The sequence below is a fragment of the Triticum aestivum genome, chromosome 5A (assembly GCF_018294505.1).
Source record: "Triticum aestivum cultivar Chinese Spring chromosome 5A, IWGSC CS RefSeq v2.1, whole genome shotgun sequence".
In the NCBI taxonomy this organism is placed as follows: Eukaryota; Viridiplantae; Streptophyta; class Magnoliopsida; order Poales; family Poaceae; genus Triticum; species Triticum aestivum.
Window position 1 is genome coordinate 13,553,476 of NC_057806.1, and position 10,735 is coordinate 13,564,210.

The following is a 10,735-nucleotide window of genomic DNA, read 5'->3' on the forward strand; positions in this document are numbered from 1 at the left end:
GGAAGCCACCGCTGGCGGAAAAGCTTCGGCCTTTGTCCCCATTGCCCGCCGCGGCCACTCCCTCCCGCTGCCCCCGATGATCCCGCACTCCATGTGACCCCCTCCTCCTCTGCCAGGTGATTCCGCTCACTCCCCGTGCTCCCCTCCGAGCTGAAGTCCGGGGTGCTGTTCGTTCTTTCTCGATTGCCGCGCGCCGGGACGGAAGTCCGTGGTTCTTTCCCCGACCTCCTCCTTGCAAATTCCGCGGTTTCGTTCGGCGCACGGGAAAGGGGTGCGCGGCTTGCGATTCTTTTGCCTGCTCTGAATTTCGAGCTGCCGGAATTTGTTGCCTTGGCCAAATGCTCCTACTTTTCTAGATCTGCCAGGCCGGGTTTTCCAGGAATCGGCGGCTGATTTGTGGCTCCTCTCTGGGGCTTTTAGCGATTCGTTGCGCGGTTGGAGGAAAGCTTCCGTCTAATCTAATTCTGGTGATTTTTGTCCTGCAGATTCGGCCGCGGGTGATTCTCAGGGCCGAATCATCGAGCGCCGCGCATGAGCAGCTGGAGATTCGTGGAGGGCTCCAACGTCTGGGTGAATTTGGTGGCGGTCCCTGCCAATTTCGCCATCGCCGTGGTGGAATTCGCGCTGTGGAGCTCCGCCTGGTGCTTCCTGGCCATCTTCTCCGCCAACTTCTGAGCCAGAATCTCACGCTGTTTCTGATTCCCAACCTGTCGGTGCAGATTGGATTAGGATTGCTGTAATTGGGGCTGAAATGATTTTTTAGCTGATTTTTAAGAGGGGAGGTCATTTTGACTGGATTGGGTTTGAGGATGGAGGAGAGGCTGTATGATGCCGGCGATGGCTCCGCTGGCAATCCGAGCGCTGAGGATGCCGCTGGCAATCCGAGAGGTGAGGACGTCGCTGCCAACTCGAGAGGCGAGGACGACTTCAGGAGCTGCTGTGGGGACGAGGAGGAGTGGGAGGACACGGAGGAGTCCTTCATGGCCGGCGTCTCCGAAGCGGAGCTCGACGAGACTTCAGTGCGGCTCTTCTTCAAGGGTGTGTCGAGCTCGGACGTGGATGGGAAGAAGCTGTCCGGGATCGGCGTGGTGATGGAGAGGACACCTGGGGTGCCTCTTCACAGGGTGCAGAAGAAGCTGGATTTCTATGTGGATGAGCTGGTGGCTGAGCACTTGGCACTCATGGATGGCCTGTTGGTGGCATTGCAGAAGGGCATACGCAAGATCTTCGCCTTCACTAATTCAGAGAAGCTATACTTCCAGGCAAGAGTTTCTGGTTTTTCCAGTAGATGTTCTATACTGGTTCATATAACTGGATGCATTAAGATATTGGTTTCAGTCAGCTCACTGACTGATGATTTTTCAGTCAGACTTTGTGTTTGCCAAAGTAAAAATAAAAATCAACGGTCTCTTCAGTTTAATCAAATCGAGTATTGCTGTTGCTTTCTTGAGGTGTATTCACAGGATGGTGCATTTCATCTTGGAAAATTCACAATCTTGACTGCTAAATCTGGATAACCATAAGCTAATTCTGACCTATTGACCTCATGGCTGATTTATATATAGCCGTAGTTGTTATGGAAAAATGTTGTTAGAATTAAAATGTGGGGAACAGAATGGTGAAATGTGAATATGGAGTGAGTGTGCACGCAGTGCCCTATTTAAGGTATTCCATGCAGAAGCTATAGAATACTTGCTAGTCTGATGTGCTATTTCTGTTCAATTAATTAACTTTCTCGCGGCAGTGTATCAAACTGAAACTATGCATATTTGGATTAAGTCAACTGAACAAGTCTTTGTTTTCTTTATTTTTCTGCGACAGATTGCAGAAGCTGAAATTCTTGAAGACCAGCTTTTGGTAGCTTTAGGACACAGGATTCTTGAACTGGTTGAGAAGCTGGAGGATTTTGATCTAATATTGCTTCCTAGCTTTGAACTTGAGAGGCCATTGAAGTTGGCCAAAGAAGCAATAGGCATCGTGTATGTATCTCCCTATGAGGTTGCCACCTGCCCGCTATGCTGCGAGGAAAGACGAGGTTCTCATATGATCAAGGTCGGCTGTTCCCACAAATTTTGCTACAGTTGCTTGATTGTGTATGTTGAAGGCAGGCTGCATGCCTCGAAGCTGCCTATTAGATGCCCACAGTTAAGGTGTAAATATCATATTTCGGCTGGTGAGTGTAAATCATTCCTTCCGGTGAGCAGCTATGAGTCCCTGGAGAGGGCTTTCGCGGTGGGCGGCAGCACCTATGACATGGAGGGGTTCTATTGCCCCTATCCAAACTGTTCGGTTTCGTTAGACCTCAGTCAGCACTTCTCCAGGGCAGGCTCGTCCAGTCAGTCGGACCTCAATTGCATCGAGTGCCCGGAATGCCACAGAGATATCTGTATCAACTGTGGAGTGCCATGGCACATCATGATGGGGTGTGATGAGTACCAGAGCCTGCCTGTCGAGGAAGGAGGTGCAGGGGACCTATCTTTGCATCGGCTAGCACAAAACAATAGTTGGAGGCGATGTCAGAGATGTCGACGGATGATTGAACTAACGCAGGGCTGCTTCCACATGACTTGCTGGTATGCTCTGCATGTCCGTTCCCTGCATTTTCCAGATATTTGTAGCTTCAATTTGTCGTATAGTAAAGCCTTCTTGTCGTTTCTTGTTAACCCTCAGATTCCCTGAGATGCATGAGATTTCGACAAAAGCATAAAAATAGTGAATCTTTAGAACATTATTTAAAATGGCTAGTAATTGCTGGCCTGTGAACTGAAGGATGTTACCACACAGAGCCTCAAATAATGTTCCTATTTAGTGCAGACTACTGGGCAGACTCTCATTTAGTATTGAAGATCCATTCATTCATTCATGTGTGTGTTTTCATGCGATTCTTGTATCCAGGCTAATGAAGGCCCTTTGCCATTTTCTGCAGGTGTGGCCATGAGTTCTGCTACTCCTGTGGCGCCGAGTACAACAACGGCGTACAGGCATGCCAGTGCGTATTCTGGGACGAAGACAACGCTGAGCCCTCGGCGGCGCAGTCCTGCCAGGCATCTGAGATCTGGGCGTGGGACACCTTCGACTGCATGCCCACGGCCGCCGACGGCTACTCGGAGCAGGAGCGGGCGCAGCTGGCGCTCATCCAGCGGTTCCTGGCGGGGGGTTTCAGCCTGAGCGGCGACCACCACCACCTGAGCCAGCAGTCGTCGCCGCCCCGCTGCGCGGCAGACTCGTACATCGTCGACACCATGAAGGACCTCCACCAGCTGCCGTGGCTCGAGCGGTTCGTGTCGGTGATGAGCGACACCTACAACGACGACTACATCCAATGAATGAAGAGTTTAAAACTTGAATCATAGATATAGCATTAGAAAGAAGATATGAGAATGCCGCATATACCGATGACTTCCTGTTCGGAATAATGTGTTCCCCTGACAAAAAATCCACCCTGTCGAAAATTGGTTGACACTGGGAAAACAAAATGATACTTCCACCTTTGTTTGTTTGTTTTGTTTGGCTGCCCCTCCATTATTCATTCTCTTTTGGTATCTTCTGCAACAGCAAAGAAGCTTGGTTACCTACCATTTTCCCTTTTCTGTTGGACAACATCATCAATTATTAAGTGGAAGGTGCGTGGTCGGCCACTGAATTAGAAAAATCTTCTCCTGATGCTTATATTTTATAATTCGATTTGATGTGAAAAGTAAGGCATAAAGGTTGACAAAAGCAACCCCAACAAAACTAAAATAGGAACAAAATGTTCTCCTAATAATTATTTTACAATTTGATGTGAAAAACCAAGCATAAAAGTAGACAAAAGCAAACCCCACAAAACTAAAATAGGAACAAACAGGATTACAAGAATCCATCGCAATGCCAAATGCAACGGCAAGAGAGAAGAAATAATGTGCATGATCTTCGGTAGCCACTCGACAGTAATATCCAGACTTGGCCCTAATCCAGACATGGAAATTTCTAGTAGCAAAACATTTGTTGTACATAGATGGAATTTCTTCATACTTCGGCACAACAGCCAGATGGCATCAAGTTTAAGCATCTCACCACACAATCCTATAAATATTTTGAGCTCTGCATAGGCATGAATTTTCCAAGATAAGGATATGTAACATAACCAAAGCCAGTTAACTGACTGATGCACTTCTAGTAGCTAGAGACGACTACTGCTAACAAGACTCATCATGGTGATTGTCCTAGCATCCCACCGCTCGTGTCGTAGCCCGCGTCATCGTCGTCTCCGGCACGATGCTTTCGAGCGAGCAGGTACTTCTCAAACTCCTTGAGGTAGTCCAGGAGCAGCACGATAGTGAAGAGGAGGAACCCGCCAAAGTAGCTGTTACCACCCCCACCGCCTCCACCTCCGCCGCCTCCTTTGCCGAAACGGAACGGAGGGAACCCACCGCTTCCATCGTCCAACTTAGGTCCTTGAACCTTTCCTGAAACCAGAAGCAAAATTAAGCAATCCAAGTCGGCTGATTGTCCGCTCCGATGAGAACAAGATTTCGATTTCATGCAGTGTGAGAACAGAACAGAACAGAACAGAAAAAACCACCTTTGGGGTCAGATCGTTTGACAGTCGCGGTTGAAGATTTGCGCTGAACACTTTGGGTTTGAGCACTGCATTTTACACTCTGAAGCAAACAGAGTGAACACAAGAAAAAACAGTCAAATAAAGGATCTGATAGTGAAACAGGCCATAATCAATTTACCAAGCTGGCCCTTTCCCTTCTTCATTTAGACACATTCACAATTGAACGCAAGCATCATAGTGAGCAGATATAGTATATTACTCCCTCCGTAAACTAATATAAGAGCGTTTAGATCACTCTTATATTAGTTTACAGAGGGAGTAGTTTTTATTGAGCACTAAAGTTACGAGGTAGAACCGAAGAAGTGTACAAGTTATGAATCATGTCAAGCTCATGACCTGTTCTGCTCCCAACTTCCCATTTTGGACATGAAAATACAATAGATACTCCTAAATTCAATATCAACAATCTAATAAGAAATGATCAAATTTGAATGATAAACTCTCAACATTGAACACTCATTTTTACGTATAGGTTGATAAGAATAGATACGGATCCATTGAATATTTGTGACTTACCCTCAGTGTTGCTTTAGTAGAAACTTCCCGTTCAAATGAGATGTGGTTAACTTGAGTTTTCTGAAATTGTGAACCTACACAAACCGTAACACATCCATAAGCATCTTCAGATGACACGCGTAGGGATAAGAAGAAATGAATACTATAAGCATGCTAGGCAAAGCAGCATTCAGGAACCGCTGTCACGTGATTATGAAATTGTAATTGCTCAGACAGCAAATGGCGTGATGTCAAGATTTGAGTACTGGAATAGTTATACCAAGTTTCCTGAACAACATCACTAGGGCTGTAAAGTTGTGAATGAGGCAATAAGAAGAATGATACACCCTTTGTTCCTAAATGTAAGACGTTTTGGCAGTTCAAATTTGAACTGCCAAAGCGTCTTACATTTACAAACAGAGGGTGTAGTAAGGTAACACGGTACTGCAAGGAGCAGATCATGAAAAGCTTTCGAAATGTGGTAACCAAAGAATTTTCCGACAGAGGAGCAAAATCACCACCAATACAGGACAATGATTAAAGGAGACATAAACATTGAAATCACTTCAGGAAGTAGTGGTCTGAGAGCCATACACTGGCCTCGAAACATCTGTAATTGTTTTCCATACCAGCACAGCACTACAAATTACAACTATTTTGAGTTGTTTTTATAATCACAAAATGCATCTGTGTGCATTCTGAACAAGAACAAATCAACAAGGAGTCCCGAAGAATGAACGTAGGAAACATCTATCGACCAAATTAAGTGAACTCATTCTCAGCCCCGTACCATTTACAAAAGTAACTCAAGGTCAAGGCTACATAATGAACTTTGCAAAGAAAAGAAAAGGGTTAGTGTCCAGAAAACATAAACTTCACAGAAATAGTTCAATCCTTGCCAGATTCAGGAACTTTTCCATGGTTGCAAAAGATTGTAAAATTACAGCCATCACTTAAGTTTATGCTAATACAATTTCATACTGGATGACAATGAGCCAAGTCAAAACTTCTACACTAACAACATGAGCTGAACCCCCAAAAAAACACCACAATATGGAAACAGCCAGAGAATGGAAAGTAGCAAATGAGCTAAGAATTTGTAAGGTGACACAAAGTTTCCTCAGTACAGGTCATATTTGTTATCAACATTCGAACCCTATGGCTGATATGTACGTGTCTCATAAGATTCAGTGGCCGTAATAATCGGCTTAGAACTGAAAGAAGACGCCAAGCAACTTTCAAGTTGCAAAACCAGACGATAGATATGAGTACGCAACCGATGCATCACCATAGAGCGCATTAAACAGCCTAAATTCTCAAAACAATTCATTACCTTGAAACCTCCTTGTTAAAAGACCATTGGGGACCACAGTTCCCGGCAACGATCCAGCGGCAAGCGTTGACATGGCCACCATGTTTCAAGACCTACAACGCCCAGCACATGAAAACACCGTTAGCAACGAAGTAAGGCGGAGCTCATGTTCTGCCTCAACAGAAGTGTAACCTAAACACAATACAAACGGAAAATGGAGATTGCATAACAGAGGATTTGGCGGTGTGAATGATGTTTATCAAATTTGTCCGCAGGAAATGATGATTTGGCACTCCAAAGTCCAAAAGAGTAATGGGGTATTTCCCATCCTACAGGCTTTCTTGTTAACAGTAGTGCTAGCAAAGAGGCCACGTTTTGGAAACGCCATATACAGGGCATAAATGTGATGTCTTTGTTCAGCTCCGTCAGGCCGTGCTATTTCCTCCGCGTCGATTTACAGAACTTGTGATATGTTATTAAATCAAATCATCAAGAACCAAACCATGGACCAGAACAAGGGGCGCCACGATTAGTGCCAGCCAGAACAGAGTCCAGCAAAGAAAGGGGACGCCTCAAGCGGGTGCCGGAGATCTGCTACTGCGTACCTTTGAGAAGGTGGCCGGAGATACGAGGCGTCCGGTGCGGGTCTCCGCGGCTTTCCTTGGCGGCGGCGGCGCGCCGAACCCTAGTCCCGCTCGCCTCTCGTGGCCGGAGATCGCTCTGTCGCCGCCGGAGAGGAGGGGAGGGATGGATTGCTTCGCTTGCGGTTGCGGACAAGCGACGGATCGGCCGAGAGAGAGAGACGGAGACCCGGCCGCCGTCGTAGATGGGCCCCACCTCGGTTACTCTTGGGCTTTTCTGGCCACCTTCGAGGCCACAACTGAGGCCCAGCTACGCGTCGTGGCCAGGCGCGCGAGGGCCCAGTAGGCTATCCGCGGTCAAACATAATAAAAATTACATCGAGATTCCCGTGGCCACCAAACGACCACTACTGCTGCCGAACAAGCCGTTGTTGCCGCTCCTCTACCGGAGCCGGCTTGACCTTGTCAATGGCAGCCGAGAAGTCTTCGTGCACGTGCCCCTAAGAAGCAGCGCCCTGGAGCCAGAGTCGTAGTCGTTGAATCCTTTGCATAAATCTAAAGCATTTGACACCAAATCTCGCCATATAACGAGAAACACTCACCGCCCCGAGGAGACGACATGAATCTACACCAAAGATCTGTCGACTATGTCTAGATGGACGAGCTCGAGGAGGATCGGAGCCCGAAAAACAAACTAGAAGAAGTATCAATGCCATCCGCCCGAGCACCGCACTGTCAGGACTACCCTAACTAAACTACTAACCAAAACGGAGGCACCGGGATTCCCCTCACCGCCACCAGCCGCCGATATAGCAGGCAGAAGGGAGGCGGAACCACAGGCTTATTAGTGAAGTCTGGAGGGAAAAGTTTGCCCTAGCCGCATAGGATAGGGGAGGAAAAAGAGAGGCAACTCGTGAAAATCTAATCTTGTTGGAGATCACATGTTAGTACATGCTTAGGTTCCCTAAAAAATGCATAAGCATGATTTGGTTCGACACTAAAATGTTTTAGTACAACTTCTCTATGTTGGAAAAGTTCATTTATAGAGAAAAATATCGACATTTACAATATGAAATAGGCATTATTAGATCCACCATAAAATATGCTTTTAGATTTTATTTATTTAGTGTAACAAATATTAATATATCTTTCTGAATATAAATAAGCTTGGTTAAACATAGGACACATTTAACTTAAAATAATTATGCACCTTATATTTGAAACAGATGGAGTGTTAGTTATCAATTGGTTTCCTACCAAATTGTTTTGTTATTCTCTAGTAAAGTTGTCGGTTTTTGGTAAGAATAGCTCTAGAAGAGTCGCTAAAAGCCACATGGACTGCGCTCCATGATTTTTTGGAGGTTGTCGGGCTTGTGTGTAAACACAGAGTAGCCAAACCGCGGCCCCCATATTTATTTATTTATTTGTATTTTTTCGAATGTCTAGCTTCAACTTTAGGCATTCAAAGAGTGAATAAAAAAGTAAATCAAACACAGAAAATTAGCTAGTTCTTGTAATAGGAGGAAAAATTCGTCATACCTGCATATAATTTGTGACTACAAATGTTAGAGAAGCGAAATTTGCATTGCTAATTTCTATTTTCTAACAACGGATATAACTAGTACCTTTTTCCCATTAACAAAGCATCCCATTTTTCTTCGCTCTTTCGAACCGATACAGAAAATAATATAGTTCAATGTGCGTGGGTGGTGGCTTTCCAAGGTTAACCATGGGATATCTTTTGCAAGTTGCAACATTGGGTTTTTGACAGTGGTGAAGATCACTCAGTACAGAGAACCTTCCTCACTTCATCATATTGGAAGTTATACAAAACACACGAGTCCGGATTTTTGGCTCCAAGAAGACTCATAGTTTTCAAAAATTCAAAAAAATAGATTTTCCAAAAATAAAGTCACAAGTACGCGCAATAAAACCTATAAGCTCTAGAGAATTAGAGCATTGTGCAACTATTTGTATCACCTATGCATCAGCAAACAAGTTTTTCTTTCTTCTGTTCTTTTCGGTATTGTATTGCTCGCAGTCAAGGAGCTACCCTTATACTCCACCTTTCACCCCACCACAATTTTTTTTCAGATTTGTTCGGACAAGTTTACTAAAAGTTGGTAGCTAGTCTCTTCTCCTTGGGGCTTTTGACTTTTAGCTACATTTTGTGTTCAGCAATTGATTTGTTGTGCTACTGGAGGTATCTTCTAATTATGGTCACAACTATTGGTGTTTGTCCCGTGATCTTTGCAATAACGAATGTCTATGTGCATCTTGATGTTGGCACATAGATCAGTGGAGCAATTATCTCTACCTAAAAAAACTAAGGTCATCGACCATGTGTCCTGAAAAGCGGTTCAAAGCATCGTTTGAACTAAGTCTACACTCGGGATACCTAAATTAAGGTAGAAATCTGTAGCAATGAACCAAGTTTTTGGTTTGGCTCGAAGTGAAACACAAAATGAAAAGAGGGGATGAAAGATAAAATTTCAAACCCCAAGGTTCATCTTATACTCGACAATCAATAACACTTTTTTAACACACTGGGCCACACTCATTCAACTCCATACACATGACTAAAATTGACACTGAATCCAGAGACCCACCCTTTTTTTCCCTTCGAATTTTGACAAAAGTTGCATAGTCTCTGACCTACGAGAGGACAAACCACTTAAGCAAGTGATGTTTTGATATTGACCTACCAGAGTACAAGGCCTCATGTTGGTGCCTACCATCCAAGGATTTATATGGAGTAAGGCTCCCCCAACAAATGGTGAATAGCTTATTCTCCATTTCATCTTTCTATCTTTGAATAGTTTGTGCATCATTTTGTCATGTTTATGCACAGTAGAAATATGGATTCGGTAGACATAGGCACAGAAGGCACCGGGAATTACCGAGATATCATCATGAGTACAACATGCACCTCATTGCATCTCTTGGCGTTGCACCTCTCCCTCATGCTCCACCGTCTCGATCATTCTCCAACTGCTCTGGCCCTCAGCGTACCATGGCACACTTTTGCTCCAGCAACCCCATGCGCCACACTCTCGTCTTATCTCCATGACGCGACAAGATTATCGAGATGTCCTTGAAGCCCAACTCTAAACACTAAGTGTACGTCCTTATCTCCATCCTTATAAGTAGATGGAGAAAAAACATCAACGAGCCTGCTACAAGTTTTATGTGAGTTGGAGGCTGGGAGCTTCAAAGCTTGGGAGGTGTCATAACATGTGCTCAACGACAATCGGCTACAATCAGCAAACGAAGCCAATGCATTGCCAGATTATTAATGTCACAAATTGCATCCCGATTACCAAATTTTTATGTGCCCTGCTGAGCATTGAACATAAAATATATATAATCGAAGCGCAAAGGTCATTGAGAAATGTACTTAAGCACCAGAATGCACTACAACTACGTATCTCAACATCTGCAGCAGCAACACTCCACTACTATTCACATTTATACAACCAACATATGATGAGAAACAAGGGCCCACTAGACTATAGTGTAGCAAGCTTAGACAGCACCGGCTCAGCCGCAGCCACTTCCCAATCGTCCACAGCGCATACATATTTCCTTCAGTGGCTTTTCGAGGCCATTGTGGCCATCTCTTAGCAGCAAAGCATCCTATGACGAGCAACACGACGTGCTGCTCACCATTCTCTCGGCCGGTCTCTATGAGAGCACCATCCCTGCCTGCGGGTTCTGCGCCTGCTGCCCAGCGAGCAGTCTCTA

At 45.1% G+C, this 10,735-nt stretch overlaps 2 protein-coding genes across 2 annotated transcripts; one reads left to right on the forward strand and one right to left on the reverse strand.

Moving 5' to 3' along the window:
• Positions 1–719: 719 nt before the first annotated feature.
• On the forward strand, positions 720–3,491 carry LOC123102016 (ATP-dependent RNA helicase DEAH12, chloroplastic; the record flags this gene model as incomplete). The annotated part of the gene is given in 3 exon segments (XM_044523270.1): positions 720–1,262; positions 1,822–2,573; positions 2,927–3,491. Coding segments are annotated over 3 exon segments (1,605 nt in total). The 3' UTR covers positions 3,327–3,491.
• Positions 3,492–3,885: 394 nt separating this feature from the next.
• LOC123102017 (protein FERTILITY RESTORER RF2, mitochondrial) lies at positions 3,886–7,319 on the reverse strand. The gene is made up of 5 exons (XM_044523272.1): positions 7,016–7,319; positions 6,432–6,523; positions 5,120–5,193; positions 4,565–4,643; positions 3,886–4,448 (listed from the first exon to the last, which is right to left on the reverse strand). Exons 2-5 carry the CDS (start codon positions 6,511–6,513, stop codon positions 4,192–4,194), a joined length of 492 nt encoding a protein of 163 aa, XP_044379207.1. The 5' UTR covers positions 6,514–6,523; positions 7,016–7,319; the 3' UTR covers positions 3,886–4,191.
• Positions 7,320–10,735: the final 3,416 nt, after the last annotated feature.

Bases quoted from the DNA above. Each gene is read 5' to 3' on its own strand.
- LOC123102017 (XM_044523272.1), bottom strand. From the start codon at position 6,513: ATGGTGGCCATGTCAACGCTTGCCGCTGGATCGTTGCCGGGAACTGTG. The intron at 5,194-6,431 runs GTAATGAATTGT...CGGTTTGTGTAG, and splicing joins TTTAACAAGGAGGTTTCAAG to GTTCACAATTTCAGAAAACT. The intron at 4,449-4,564 runs GTGGTTTTTTCT...TTCTGGTTTCAG, and splicing joins CAAACGATCTGACCCCAAAG to GAAAGGTTCAAGGACCTAAG.